This window comes from Armigeres subalbatus, chromosome 2, assembly GCF_024139115.2.
Source record: "Armigeres subalbatus isolate Guangzhou_Male chromosome 2, GZ_Asu_2, whole genome shotgun sequence".
Lineage (NCBI taxonomy): Eukaryota > Metazoa > Arthropoda > Insecta > Diptera > Culicidae > Armigeres > Armigeres subalbatus.
The window spans coordinates 102,441,262-102,457,397 of record NC_085140.1 but is presented as its reverse complement, the minus strand read 5'-3'; the positions used below and the strand labels follow the sequence as shown (position 1 = coordinate 102,457,397).

Sequence of the window (16,136 nt, the reverse complement as noted above, 5' to 3'; positions counted from 1 at the left end):
CTCCCAATTCTGAGTAAACCTTATAAAAAGATATTTGTACAAATTTATTTAATAGATATAATAATTTTTTAGCCAAAGTTACTGTTCGACCAAATGGAATTTTCGGTTTAATAGTTTTAGACTAGATGGGTCTAGATTGGTCAAACAACATATAAGGCCAAACAAATTTCGGCTTTTCTAACAAACAATGTTGTGAGCTATAAATTCGGTATTCGGCAAAATGGCTTTCTGCCAAACGACTATTCTCCGTTCAAAAATTCAACAAGGTTTCCAACAAGATTTTTTTGGTAGAACAACAACAAGATTTCAACAAGATTTTGTTTGGATTTCAACGGGAAATTCTTCGAAATTAACTCTAGAAGTGTTTCTAAGTTTTCACGGAGAGATTTTCGAAATGTTAACGTGAAATTGTATGGAATTTTACGTGATGTTTCCAGGATCAATTGGAAAAATGTACGGAAAATTTGTTGAATCGTCGGGATTTTCTCGGAAAATTCTGCGGACTTCTTTAGAAATACTACAATAAAAGATCGGCGAAGACGATATCTTGTTTCAAATCGAACCGTCAAAAGCGGTTCCAATTCTACTATCATCCATAAGAGCCAAGCAAAAAGTTCAAGTGATGCCAATAATATTTTAGCGATTTCATGCATTTTTGCCATTTTGACAGTTATTCACTCCGCCGGTCTCTAGTTATAGGGTTGCTAGACTTCTTCAATTTTGAATCGTGGCGTGGAAAATTACAAACCTCCGACGTAACTAATTTTAAACGGCGGCGCGCCGATACAAAAATGTCGGCGGCGGCGACGTGCCAAAAACTATCGGTGGTGTCGGCGTGGCGCGTCTGCGCACACCTCTACTTATAAGTGCCTCTGGGCTTACGAATATAGCGTTATATTACTTGCGTAGCTTCTAAATTAACATCTTCTTCAACAAGTACATAGCCATCCAAAAAAAAAAAACAGAATAACCCACCTCGTGCCTATCTCGTGTATTAAAAAATAAAAAAAAACACATAAGAGTAACAAGAAAAGCACATAAGAGATGTTAAAAATGCACTTTAGGGATAAATTCAGTTATTTCTATCAATTCACATTTATTTGCGTTCATTTGAATGCATTGAGGCAGTTTTTGAAAAAAAAATCGGTTTTGAAACATGGGAAAAATTTTAAAAAAAAGTTTTTTTTATTAACTCCGGAACGCAATGGCCGATTTTGCCAATTTTCAATAGAGAAACCTGTAGCAAGAAAATCGGATAAGGCTAAGTACAAAAAAGTGCGTCTCACATTTTTTGAACACACACATACAAAGTTCGGTTTTGGAGTGATCCTATATATAGCCTTTACGTATACTTAGTATACGCGAAGGGCAAAAAATACTGGACAAATCAATACAAACTAAGCCCAAAAGCCCAGTAGAATTCCGTTCGTAAGCCCAAAACAAAGGAAGGACGACCCATTACGCTGGGATATGGTAAATCCGGTCATATCGCCAGGCTCGGTATAACACTGAAGCTGACAATAATATGACGTCTTTAACCCCGGATCCCAAGGTACCAGGCGACCCGTGCCGAAGGTATGAATGGTATAGGGAGGTGAAACAATTAGCTAACCCTGTGCCTGCTGGGTAGACACCATTTCGTGGTGCATTACGGAGTTAGATCTACCACACTGAGCTCTAGTTCTTACTATTCGTGTTGATAGTTATGAGTAATGGTCGGAAAAGAATTGGAGCGACTATAATTTGCTTTAGATGACCCACCTTTGCACCTTTTGGATGGAGTCAATGCAGTAAATTATAAAAACGTAACTCAATCTTAGGCTGATTTCAAAGCCGATGAGATGAAACTCCAAGCTGCAGAGCGCCGATTAATTAGGAAACAAGCGGATACGAATTTGGTGGATCTGCTGAACTCTCTGACTGATTAGAGCTCTGTGTAAAGGTAAAATTCCGAAATGTCAAACGCAATGAAATCAGATCTCTGTACAAAAACAAATTCGGAGCTCATAAGAAGAAGCAAAAATATGTTTGAACTTCAGTACCGATACATGGTCAAAATCAGTATTTTCCCACTTACTGTTTAGGCCGAATCTGATTAAGGGGCGCGCCTTTGAGAGTTGGTAAAAGCCATTTCTCGAAGGGTATAAATAGCGGTATCTCAATCTGCAGAGGCCTCACATTTAGTATGAGAAATATCTGAATAAAAACGACTAAGGTACCTCGGGGCCAGTGGGACCTTAAAAAAACGATTATTTGCACTTTAAACGAAAAAATATCGCATAACTATAGCTACTGCTCTTTTTAAGCGAGAGACAACAAACCAATTATATCAAACTGCATCTGATACAGATTCATATGATATATGAATGTCGAAGTTATTTTCACTAGACAACAATATTAAAACAATTTGAATGGCTCTATCGAAAATATTGTTTAGATATGTCCCAATTGCCCCATGTATGTTGAAACTCCTTATTGCTCCTTAGCCGTGCGGTAAGACGCGTGGCTACAAAGCAAGACCATGCTGAGGGTGGCCGTGTTTCGTTTCCCGGTGCCGGTCTAGGCAATTTTCGGATTGGAAATTGTCTCGACTTCCCTGGGCATAAAAGTATCATCGTGTTAGCCTCATGATATACGAATGCAAAAATGGTAACATGGCTTAGAAACCTCGCAGTTAATAACTGTGGAAGTGCTTAATGAACACTAAGCTGCGAGGCGGCTCTGTCCCAGTGTGGGGATGAAATGCCAATAAGAAGAAGATGACTAATAATGTTGAAACTCAAGGGTAAGTGAAAGTTGCAGATTTTGACTTTAATTAAAACTTTTGAATTGTTTTCAATGTCACACAATTATTTAATTGCTCAAAATATTTACTTTCTACATCAATGATAAATTTAGAAACGACTATCTTGTTGAAAGTACATTAAAATAAAATAAAAGTAATAGCTTTTCCCGGTAGTTTAAATTTATGATCAACCAATAGCATTAGTATGGTTCCTCAGGTGGTTTTGATTTCAAATATTTTTGTGTCGGGTGAATTCTTTGATAGTTGTTCTGCTTCATCTTTCTAGAACATTATTACCATTGAAAACGTTCATCGATTCATCGGCAGCCATAGTACCCACTTACCACGTATTTTCACTTGCCCCGGGGTACCTTACTTCATTTCTTCTCAATAGAATAGTGCACTAAACAAATGACACGGATACATATACTAGGTACAAAAGTTCAATGAAATGGAAGCAGTAGTTCATTTCGAACAAAAAAAAGAAAGGACTCTTAGACTTAAGAACGAATACCTTTGGGGTTTCCAAACGTAATCCTTTAGAGGGTAACAACAAAATAGAATTAGTTTGCCTTTTCTCAAATTCAAGTTCTATGTTCATTTGGATAATGTACGACAGTCGAAACGATCTGCGAATTAATGGAAGGGACATTCCACCATAGACGGTGTTGATCCGACTGGATGTTGTTCAGGGTTTCGTCGATGGAACCCTTTTCTGTTAGACAATCGGAGGATGTTGTGCGTGATTCTAGTTGCCGGATAACGCTCGCATACCGAATCCAACTGCTACAAATAGGCTAAGTATAACCATGACATTAGAGTTTGTTCACGCAATGGTCGTACAGGCCAATTTTTAAAAGCTATTGCACCAATTTCTTCGTTGAATGCAAAGGGTGCCATAATTTATATATATACCAAGCTCTCCCCTCCACACACATACACACATAGAAGACCCAATTTAAAAAAACCCAGATTAATCCACCTAGCGTTGGTGGTGCCTTTCTCGAATTTAGTTAAGACACCAACCTTATATGGGGTTTATATGGTCCGATGTAACATTTTCTTCATAACTTTTGAACGCAATGACCAATCTTTATAATATTTAATCAAGTGATCAACAAGGCTTTGTCCCCTGTCGAATGAAACTTGTTGCGAGAAAATCGGTTAAGGATTACTATACGAAAAGTTGTCTAATGTTTTTTATAGCTTTTGTGCACACACATACACACACACATACACACACACATACACACACATACACACACACATACACACATACATACACACGGACAGACAGACATGTGCTCAGCTCGTCGAGCTGAGTCGATTGGTATATAACACTAGGGGTCTTAGAGGCTTCTATAAAAAGTTCGTTTTCGGAGTGAAATGATAGCCTTTCGGTACAACTTAATTGTACGAGAAAGGCAAAAAATGATTTTTTTATGGAAAATTGGGCTTATATAGAGAAATTTATTTGCAACAATGTTTAAGTCAAAGTTAACTTTATTTTTTAACTTAACTTTATTTTTTCTACGAGTAGATTTTCGTGAATTGGGTGCATTCATTCAACCGAGTTAACTTTCCTCTACCTGTAGAATATCTTAAGGGTGAAGCCAGAGTAAACGCGACGGCGCGATGCAACGCGCCGCAACAGTGCAATTTGACAGTACATTGATAATTGTTTTTCTCTAGTCACGTAGAGTCGCTTCGCACGTCGCGTTTACTCTTTCGGGCACCTGCATGATTTCCTAATAACGTAAATGGCCCATATTCCAATCAGCAAAAAACTTTATCTCATACCCCAATTATGCAGTTGACACAAAACGGCTGACATGCTTGAAAAAAGTCCCCGTTTTTTGAGGTTGGTATTAGAACATTTAGAGTATTCAATATTTAACACTAAATTGAACAATATAGGCGAAATTATTTCTATCCAATTAGCAGCTTGAAGTAGCTCAATGTTATTCCCATCCCTCATGTCCATTTGTTGAGAAAAAGAACGAGCAGGACGGGAACAACCTCGAGCTACTTCAAGCAGCTTATTGGGCAGCACTATTGTTACGCTTTATGAATACCAGATCCTCAATTCTAGATAGCCAAGAAATCAAACAAGGACCTGTCCATATACCACGTGGGCAGGTTATGGTCAGTTTTAGATACCCCAGCCACACCGTAGACAACTGCTCATATAAATTTTCAAAAATTTGTATGAACCGCGGTTCACCGTTGACATTCACCATACGACCCCTCCCACCTTAAACTATTTACGTAAATATTTTCTCAATATGAAACATGAAGAAATAAAGATCAAGCAATCCTTTACCACAAAATAATTTCATTGTGTACTTTTATAGCTCTAAACTGCTGCATTTATTATTCGAAATAAATTCCGCAAACCCGTAAAACTAAAATAAAAGTAATAATCAATAGCGCTTCCAGGAACATCAATTGTCCATTTCTGCATTCATCTGTTTAACTCTTTTCAGTAGTCGAGTCAAGTACGAGACACTGAAGACGACCACACAGTTGTGGTCGAAATACGTATCTGCAAAGATAACGAAAATTAACTGGTGGAATTAAATGGACAGTACTTAATTCGTCTTAGACGGTTATTTCCGGTAGTAAGTCTGGATTCAACTTCAGCACCATCAGCTCTTGAATACGATCGTCACTGAGGCGCTGGCGATGATCGGCTAAAATGATTTGTTAAGAAAATTATTTTGAGCTTTTTAGTGGAATGTTTTCACTTGTCATAAGACGAGTTTGTACAATCCCATTGAATTCCACCACTTAATTGTATCTTGACAGATACGTATTTCGACCTCAACAGTAAGGCCGTCTTCAGTGTCTCGTCGAGTCAAGTACGAGTGACAGAAATGGAATGATGGCGAATGTAAACAAATGTAACATTATCACGTTCACACGTCTGCGCTCTCCAATAATTTTCGAATACACTATGCACCTAACTTTGAATCGAGTCTCGCTCGTCAAAGATCTAGGTGTTTCACTGGACAGTAAACTTCGTTTTAGCACATCTCAACCACAACAGCTAAAGCTTTTGCCATATTGGGACTTATGAAGCGCAACACCCGAGATTTCAGCGATATTTACTGCCTCAGGACGTTGTATGCATCGCTGGTTCGCAGTATTCTGGAGTATGGCGTAATCGTATGGGCACCGTATCACGCAACGCAAATAGCTAGAATCGAACATGTTCAGAAAGCTTTCATCAGATTTGCACTACGAAGGCTTCCCTGGCGTAATAGACGTGAGCTGCCTCCATATGAGCACCGCTGTGAACTCGTGAGTCTTCCTACATTGAGGAGTAGGAGAATGCTTCTTCAGAGGCTCTTCGTATTCGATCTTCTGCAGAACAACATCGACTGTCCTTATCTCTTGGCGAAACTCCGTTTTAATGCCCCCGAAAGAACAATAAGGAGAGCAGACTTTTTCCGACGCCCTGCACACCGTACATTGTATGGGCAAAAAAATCCGTTTGACGTTTGTTGTGAATGTTTTATATCGATCGTTAATCATTAATCATACACATATTGTGTCAACATTTAATCATGATTGGTAATCGTTAATCACACTCCAAACGTTTTATTCATTAATCATAATTCAATCGTTAATCATAATCGTTAATCATCGTCAAAAACTAACAAATCATTATTCATAATCTTTAATCATAGAGTTGAATGATTTAATCATAACAAATTTAATCATTCATTGGAATCTTTATTCATTAACGCTCTGCGTGAGGCAACGTGAAAAAATATTAACTTAGGATCGTTTGTGACAATCGTGAGGCTTGATGGTTTCAAATGCTCATTATGAGTCAGAGGTTAAGATTCAATCGTGAGTTCAGCTTTCTCATCTCGTTTATGAGATTTCTCATGGAAGAATGCTTCATGAGGCTGAAAATGAAACGATTTTACCAACACTGAATAGGAACCAAAATTATGAATTGTGCTGGTACATACGTTCCTATCATGGATTAAGCTATTTTGGGAACTATCGCGAATTTTGATGCAGTTTCCACATTTTTTCTAAGAAGTAGGAAGAAAAACCTTCCGTTTTACATATCAACACCATCCATATGCTTTTTATTTATATTAAAAAAATGTTGTTCTTACGTATGGTGACGAATGGTACCCCTACTCTATTTAGAGTTCGTTTAGCTAGTTCGCTATTCCAAAAAGAGTTCATTCGGAAGTTTAAATGACATTCCAGAAAGATTCTGTACGGAAGCCTAAAACTATTCTGTTAAGAAGCATAACAGGATTCTGATCAGAGCCTTAATTCTGGCTGCGAATACAAAACAACGCATGTCTGTCTGTCTGTCTGTCTGTAAAATACGATTAACTTTTGCCAAGAACAAAAGCCCCATAAAAGTTTTTACGGTAACATAATATACGCTTTTGTGGTGGAATTATTGCCTTGCCAAGCGAAGCTAGAAACATGTGACTCATTATGGATTCGTATCTCAAATGGACCAAAAAAGTTAATGAAATATCCAACAAGAACTACAACATTGTAGGTACGTTTCGGTAAATTTCAGGAAGCTCACCCATGCAGTAATTTCTCCCATATTTTTATCTAATGGGGATGTGTTTTCTATCAAGGACTGCCAGCTGCACAGAAAGATGGATTTAATCATCGTTTAAAATCATCGGTAGGACTGGTATATGGATTACGGAGGCGTGCAATTTCCCACAATTCTAAGATTCGAGCTTTCGGGAAACTATCGACCTCACCACATATGTCATTTCAAGTACGGAGTGCCTTCTACGGCAAATATCCATATGCCTACCGGATGCACCGAACTTGCAAGATCATTTGTTTGGCCACATCATTCAACCATTTTGCCTTTCTCGTATACTAGGTAGGTATACGTAAATAAAGGCTATATGATCGCTCTAAAAATAAACTTTTTATAGTAGGCCCGGAGACCCATAGTGTCTTTTTATCTAGGGTTTGTTATCTTGTTTGTATGTTTATCTGTCAGCCTGTCAATAAATTTACCTATAGATTGCATCCAATATCATTAGAGTGCTGAATTGATCACTTACCTGAAAAAAGAAAGAATGGAAATTTTGATTAGAATTATGATATTTGTACGATAAGGATGCATTTCTGAAATGTGAATGAAGTCTTAAAGTTGCTTAACGGCTTGGGACAAGGTATGCATCTCGAGGCAGCGTTGCGGGATTAGGGTGAGTTCGATTGGGCCCCTCTTGAGGACTGCTGGAATACAGTTAAAGCAGTCATTACCGACGCAGTGGAGAACAACGTGGGGTATGTGGGACGAAGACGACAGAACGATTTGTTTGACGAAGAGTGCAAACAGATTCTGGAGAAGATGGACGCAGCGCGGGCGGTCGCGCTGCAGCAAGGTATCCGGCAGAACGTGGAGACAGCAGACCCGTATTTTTCAAGAGAAGAAACACCGTTCTCAAGAAACACGCAAGTTCTATCAGAAGCTCAACGCATCCCGCAAAGGCTTCGTGCCGCGAGGGATGTGCCGGGATAAGGATGGGAGCATCTTGACGGACGAACGTGTGGTGATCGAAAGGTGGGAGCAGCACTACGAGGAACATTTGAATGGCGCTGAGAGTACAGGCAGTGAAAGTCAAGGCAGCGGAGGAGATGACTACGTCAGTTCAGCGGACGATGGAAGCCAACCAGCCCCCACCTTGAGGGAAGTTAAGGATGCCATTCAACAGCTAAAGACCAATAAAGCAGCTGGTAAGGCCCGGAAAAGCTGTCCACTTGCCTGCACAAACTGATAGTCAGAATTTGGGAAACTGAACAGCTACCGGAAGAGTGGAAAGAAGGGATTATATGCCCCATCTACAAGAAAGGCGACAAGCTGGAGTGTGAGAACTTTCGAGCAATCACCATCCTTAATGCCGCCTACAAAGTGATATCCCAGATCATTTTCCGTCGTCTGTCACCATTAGTGAATGAGTTCGTGGGAAGTTATCAAGCCGGCTTCGTTGAGGGCCGCTCGACAACGGACCAGATCTTTACTGTACGGCAAATCCTTCAAAAATGCCGTGAATACCAGGTCCCAACGCACCATCTCACTATGGGGCGGCTCCATACAAGTAGGTGGCCGAAAATATTTTCATTTCATTTCTGCAATATTTCACACTTATATCGTAGATTATTGTCTAAAAGATGTGAAATACTTGTTTTGCAGGTCGTTATTACTTCTAAGGTCTCCAAACTCCCTGGAATACAGACCTTTGATCTCTATGGAATATATCCCTTTTATCTACGAATGTCTCATGTACACAGCAGTCTATAGATGTGTATTTTATTGCAGCGCAGACCTGTAGAGTTCAAACTAGAAAATTGTATACTGTTTTTATGTGAATTGAGTTGTACAGATGTTCTAAGTTGCACAAGGACTCCGTCAAATACAGGTCATATTGCATCTACATACGTAACAGGTTGTCTTTGTAGGATTTTTCAGATTGGTTCAGGCTCTTAACCCGTAAAACAAGTAAAGGGAATACAATATAAAGCTCTATTAAAGCTAAACGAACTCCATGCAATAAAAGCTTCAAGATATATAAGTATACTGCAACAACATTTATTTATTCATTATGTACATGAACATCCTCAACAAAATCATCATTTATTTCTTCAAGATCGATTAAAATATCTGCTATGGTATATTTTTCTGTACTCGAATCTGTTGTATTGCAAGAAGTTTCAGTCACTAAAAACTTTAAACATCTTCTGGATATTCCAGATTAGATTTATTTTGAAGTCGCTTACCTAAGTTGAGGGAGCTTATCAAACGATCCGACGAGTTCATAGCACGAATGAAAACGTCATGTAAATTTTCTTCTCTTGAGGCTTTCTTGGCATGATGAGTCCGACTTTTTTTAAGTGCTTGTGTTGACACTCAGCTGCTTCTTCAGCCAACATTCCAAGTGGTGCTGGTGAATGAATAATTATATCCCCAGCATGGGCAAGGACTTTATGCACCGTAGCAGGAATTTTATACCAATCATACAGCTGCAAATATAACCGGTAGGTTGCTTTACAATAACTGTCTAGCTTTTCAGGATTGATTGGCTCTTGGCAGTTTATCGCGATCAGAATGTTCCAGAACCGGTGAATTAGCTCTTCGTTGACATTTAATGCTTCACTTAACAGATTTGGATTCGAAAACGCTCGTCGACAAATGTTACTTGATCCTGCTCCACCTTGCCTTGGCTGGTCGACTCTCACACCAAAGATATCATAAAGCCTTTTCTGTATAAGTTGTTTTCTCTTCAAGTACGCTTCCTTTAATATCTTTGATACCTGCCACTTTTTAAAATCCATTCGGTAAGATATGTGAAGAAGGCACTCGAAAAATCGCATCCATGCATGTAATGGAGATATTCCATAAATAAGTGTCCCTATCTCTGGTGTATATCCTTTTTCAAACTCCTAGAATATTTGAAAAACAAAACAGTTTTTAAAATGTACAAGTAATTCTTTAAAAAATAATACCTCTAGGCTTGTCATTACATTTGGAGTGGCTTTACAAATTGGGCAATTTTGCATAGATGACGTACCAGTTATGTAATTTAGAACTTTACCATCCACCATGCTCATGACAAAATCGAAGTCAACCAAAACATATTTCTCCTGCTCCAAATCGATCTTAACTGGAACTAATTAACTTAGTTCTCTCTCTATGGTGTTTTTGCAATCGATCACAACTTGCTTCGATTCCTTCACAAACTCTAGCATAATTTCAATTTTGTATGGAGTTGACTCTTTTTTTGTTTATCCACAGCGAAGCTTTGGCAGATATATTCCAAAGCTTTTTCGACGCGATCTACCTGACGTCCCTCGTGAGCTCTAAATACTTCAATGAGTTGCCTATAATTCATGATTCACCAAATAATAAGTACAAACACTTCACACGATCTACCTTCGCAATCACAGCTCACTATGCACTCAGATAGACATTCATAAATGTTCTGTTTATTTATTTCACCTAGGTACATACCAATAATTATCGAAAGATGTCCTTAGGTACAGACATTTTTGCTTCTTGTATTCACATATTGGATTTTAATTAATATTAAAATTTTAAATAAAGCCTAGAGTATTTTCGTAACCCTCAAGAGTATATTGTTTTTTTTTTTCATATTTATTTGCTTGATACTTGATAGATAATGAGTTGCCTCCTCTTGGTGAGCCTACGCCAAATGGAGTATCATATACACATAAGCTATCGTGTACACGGCCTACCACGAAGCCTACGACACTTTTCGTGTTATCTACTATCTCTATTTTAACTGTTCTTGATGCTCTTTTGTCATACGCATGGGATTTGTATCCAGCCCATCACAGTCTGCCGTGTATTATGAGAATAATTACATTTAATGTTTCAAAATTAATGACTTTTTTCGAAAAAGTGATCGGAATCGCAGATTTGCAGCCATAAGCAGCTGGAATTTGTTTTAATGCCTTCTGGGAGGTCCAAAGAAAGTCGTAGTGGTAGTCGCTAAGCGAAACTTTGAGAAATTTTTTTTGTATGAAACTTATCGTATGTTTCACTACCTATTTTCCCATAACTAACCCGTTCTTCGCAAGTCCATGAAACAAGCTTTCAGAAACTTTTTAGAAAGTTGGAAAAGAGCTACTGTAGCCGAAGATATTGACAGTTGAATAATGCATTGATTTTTCAAGAACTAAAAAGTGTCTGGCTCTAATGCCTATATCTTGATAACCATATGGCTTAGAGTGCTGATATGCTGGGGTTTAATGCTCCAAAGCATTAGCATTTAGTAGGTCAACTTGAATTACGAATCAGAGAAAGTCGATTTTTTTATTTTCGGCCACCTGATTCCCCATAGTGCATCTGTTCGTTGATTTCAAGGCGGCATACGACAGTATAGACCGCGTAGAGCTATGGAAAATTATGGACGAGAACAGCTTTCCAGACTGATCAAAGCAACGGTGGATGATGTGCAAAACTGGACGAACACTTCAGATCGTTCAAATCGTGCCGGGGACTAAGACAAGGTGATGAACTTTCGTGCCTGTTGTTCAACATTGCGCTAGAAACTGTAATGTGGAGGGCCGGGTGTAACAGCCGGGGTACGATTTTCAACAGATCCAGTCAATTTATTTGTTTTAGGATTACATGGACATTATCAGTCGAACATTTGCAAAGGTAGCAGAACTGTACACCCGCCTAAAACGTGAAGCAACAAAAGTTGAACGGGCGATGAATGCATCGAAGACAAAGTACATGCCGATTGGACGGAGCCGATCGTAGGGATAACTTCGAGGTGGTCGATGAATTCGTCTACCTTGGATCTTTGCTAACGGCTGATCATTATGCTAGTTGAGAAATACGAAGGAGCATCGTCTGTGGAAGTCGGGCCTACACCCGAACCAAATTGGTCATGTACAAAACGTTCATAAGATCGGTAGTCCTCTACGGACATGACGGGTCATCTTTTACGGTGTACAAAAAGACGGAGTGTGGCGGCGAAGAATGAACCACGAGTTCACCCTGCTTTACGGCAAACCCAGCATCCAGAAGGTAGTTGAAGCCGAAAGGGTAAGATAGGCAGGGCATGTTACAAGAATGCCGGACAGCAATCCTGCAAATGTGGTGTCCGCTTCCGATCCGGTGGACACAAGAGGGTGTGGAGCGCAGCGAGCGAGGTGGGCAGACCAGGCATCGAATGACTTGGCGAGCGTCTAAGAATGGAGAGATACAGCCTCGAACAGTATACGGCCATCAGTATAACTTGTGTCAAATTATTGATTCAGTGTTATCAGTTTAGATGTAAGCTAAATAAATGAAATGAATGAATCTCCCTCAAATTATCATTTCCCCTACAAAAAATCCCAAAAAAAAATCTCGAAGGTAATGTTTTATCGAAAATATCATTTCTTCGAAAATAACATTTCTCGGAAAATAACTTTTCCACGCAAATATTATTTTCCAGACAATATTTCCACAGAAAGGAAAACAATGTGGTAGGGGAACTTCTCCTGGAATTTAGCTCATGGTTCCGATATTCATCCCTTCAAAAACAAGGCAATGGAGGACAATTTGAATTTTTCTTATTTTTGTGATTTTTTTTTTCAACCGTGAGCACGCATGTTGACAAAACTGGTTTTGTATTTCTTTATTTCGCGATGAGATGAATTTATGTGCAGTGAGATGGAGATCGGGAAAGTTTCCCTACAACATTTATTTATTTATTTAAAAATGGTTTGTTTCCTTAACTTTTTTAAGGATATAGCAATTTCATTGGTATAATGTCATGAACAATGTGAAAATTGTCCATAGTTTTATGACAAGTATGATTTTTATAAAATTTTCGATTGAATTATTCATTTGTTTAAACAAAAAGTCAGTATCCGTAGCATAATGTTGAAACATGTTCGAGTCCACGAAACTATTGTATTAAGACTCGTTCACTGCATATCGTCTTACGTTCAGATCCGAATCGGTTCAATAGTTCAAATTCGAAGCCGTTTTTTCCAGGTCATGTACGGAAAATTCCCCACCAAAACACCCAACAAGAGATATCGCGCGGCTAGTGGCAGCCCGCCTGGCTCTGTCATGATCACCGTAACCTTTTGCAATTAACACCCATCGACAAGACTCACACCGACAGATATCTTAATCGTGACCAACCGTCTGACCAATCGACCGTCCAACTACTTTCCAGTAGCGAACGCTTCCACTATCTAATGACCCAGTGCGCCAGTGTGGGGTGTTGTACCGGCGCGGCGGAAAGTGCCGTTAATAGCTGTTTCCTCTTGTCCTCCCGCGACCCAGCAGCGTCCACCACCGGCCCCTGCCTGCCCCCCTGTCCCCAGCAGCTGCGGGCCAGCATCGGTTCCGGTCGTGCCGGAGCAATTTGATTTAAGATGTAGTTTAGCAAAAGATGCGAAAGATAGCCACGCAGTCGACGACGGAGCGAATGCCGACGGATGCGGCGCGGTGGAGGCAGGCGGTGTAAAGACAAACAGACAAAGATCTTAAGAAATAGCGCACAGAGGACCTACATAGGCGTGAGATGAGATGAAATCGATAATTAGCGGCGACGACGGAACGAAACCTGCTAATATTCGCCGATCTTTTATCTCTTGCGATTCGTAACGCGCACCTATCCGAACTGGAGTGACTGTTGTTGGCCCGCTGTAGACCACTCGGTGCCATTTGTTCGTTGTTTTACACACGGCAGCAATTTAGCATCGCCGTGGCCGTCGTCTCCGGCGACAGTCAGTCATCAGAGAAACTCGTTTGGGTAGGGAAATACCTTGGCTTAAAAGCAGGCAGCCTCCGATCCGCAATCTGCATCGAATGTGGGAAAAACAATATGCAGATATGATTGGCATAACTTGGGGGTTTTGCGGGAAAAGTTCGTTTGAATCGCTGAAAAGGTTAACTGCACTTTTGAATTCCGGAGGTTTCGTATTACTGCATGTCATCATGCCCGGTTGAATAAGCGACGAATCTGAATTTCGACAGTCGGAAATCAAATTGAGGTAATTTTTAAGAAACAGATCCAGATTTTGTGGCTGGCATGCGGGAGAGTGATTGATGACGAAGCGATTTCCAAAGTCGGTCAGGCAGTAAACTCAATCACTGTACTGAGTACTGCAATAAAAATTCCACAGCAAACATCCCATTCCCACTGACTGGGTAGACTAAGCCCAAAAAAGATGGAGCGCCCTTTCTCATACGTGCATTCCTGTCCGTCGCAACCCACAAAAGTGAACGTGACTGGCACGTAATTAGTTCGCGATGGCTATGCTGTGTGTGACAATCGGTGCCGAGAGATCGAGCAAACCAACTTCAAGGTACTTTGGTCCGTATACCGAACCCGGATGATGACACTCTGGGGTGGATCTGTAGCAACTTATGATAATGGCTTTCACGTGTTTCTTGGTCAACCTAGAAGCCAAATTATAAATTGTTAACGACATTATTTAGCACTGACGATGAACGGTGCCGGGTTCGCCTTTATGTGGATTATGGATCGAAACGATATGCAAAGGCCTAAGGTCTAAGACCTACACAGATAAAAATATGTTGTGATTTTAAATGTATTTTCATGCACATATTTGGAGCATGCAAATAAACATAACATTCAATCGATCTCACTATTCTTTTAAATCGAAATAAATTTAAACGGTGCTTGCGTGTAAAATGCAATCAAATTTAATTGAATATCAAATGTTAATTCGTTTGATGGGATGAGCTGCAATTTTACACGTCGTTGAATTTTCAAAATTATTTGCTGTGTATTTTGACTTCAAATGAATTATTTACAGAAAAATACAAAGATTTGAATGCGTTTTCTACAGATGAATACTCCACCAAAAGCCTAGGCTGCTGGTCGCTAAATACAATAAATAGAATTGCAATAAAATGTCATGAAAGTACAAAATATTTTATTTGTGAACATTAAACTCTGTTGTTCGGGTGTACGGAATCAAATTGCATCACTCTCAAAAGTTGATAACATTTCGCATTCTGACTTGATTATAACGAAATTTTGTGTAACACGGCTTCAGCATGTGTTATTTACGCTGCGTGAGTTTCATTGCGAAATTTACAATATTTCCGAAAATACAGTCGAAAAAACAGGGCGTGCGCGAATCTTGTGCCCTCATCTCAAAAATCCAAATCTTATGAAAATATGCTACCAATTCCGTGCCAATGATTCCAACATCGCCAGATTTGCGGCCGATCGAAAGATACTGGACTATAAAAAAAACACTATTTTCGGAGGCATCTAATTTTTTTATTACGGAACGGAACATGCTCAATTGGTCTCTCGTGTCAACATTCTTTAGTGGCTAATAACACTAACGTTAACAAAAATTTACTAATTTAAGGTTAACTTCCCAAAACTGTTTTGTCGCTTCTACAGTAGAAAACCAAAATGGGGACCCTTGGGAAAAAACAATGATTTTTCAAAAATTCCGAAATGCAATGGGACCGCTTTCTCCGTCGAATACAACTTGTTGCGAGTAAATCGGGTAATGTTAAGATCCAAAAAGTGTGTCTACAAAATTTGTACACATACACACATACAGACATCACCTCGGTTCGTCGAGTTGAGTCGATCGGTATATAACACTATGGATCTCCGGGCCTTCTATCAAAAGTTGTTTTTTTTGGAGTAATCATATAGCCTTTCGGTACAACTTTATTGTACGAGAGAGGCAAAAAGTTATGAAATCTAATTTTGGACTGATATTTGCCCGATTTTGGGAGTGCATTAATCTCATTGTTCATGCCACATGGCAGAACTATTTTGATTTTTGTTTTCGATTTTTGTAATAAATAGTTAGA

At 39.4% G+C, this 16,136-nt stretch overlaps 2 protein-coding genes across 2 annotated transcripts in view; both read right to left on the bottom strand.

Annotated features, from left to right (window-relative positions):
• LOC134210545 (serine/threonine-protein phosphatase 4 regulatory subunit 1-like) overlaps nt 1–16,136 on the bottom strand; it is a 659,316-nt gene that overhangs the window by 223,347 nt on the left and 419,833 nt on the right. The gene's annotated exons all lie outside the window — the stretch shown is intronic.
• LOC134215168 (uncharacterized) overlaps nt 14,570–16,136 on the bottom strand; it is a 47,291-nt gene continuing 45,724 nt past the window's right edge. The window contains exon 3 of the mRNA XM_062694410.1: nt 14,570–14,729. Within this exon, the coding sequence (XP_062550394.1) occupies nt 14,570–14,729 (160 nt within the window). The remainder of the gene's footprint in view (nt 14,730–16,136) is intronic.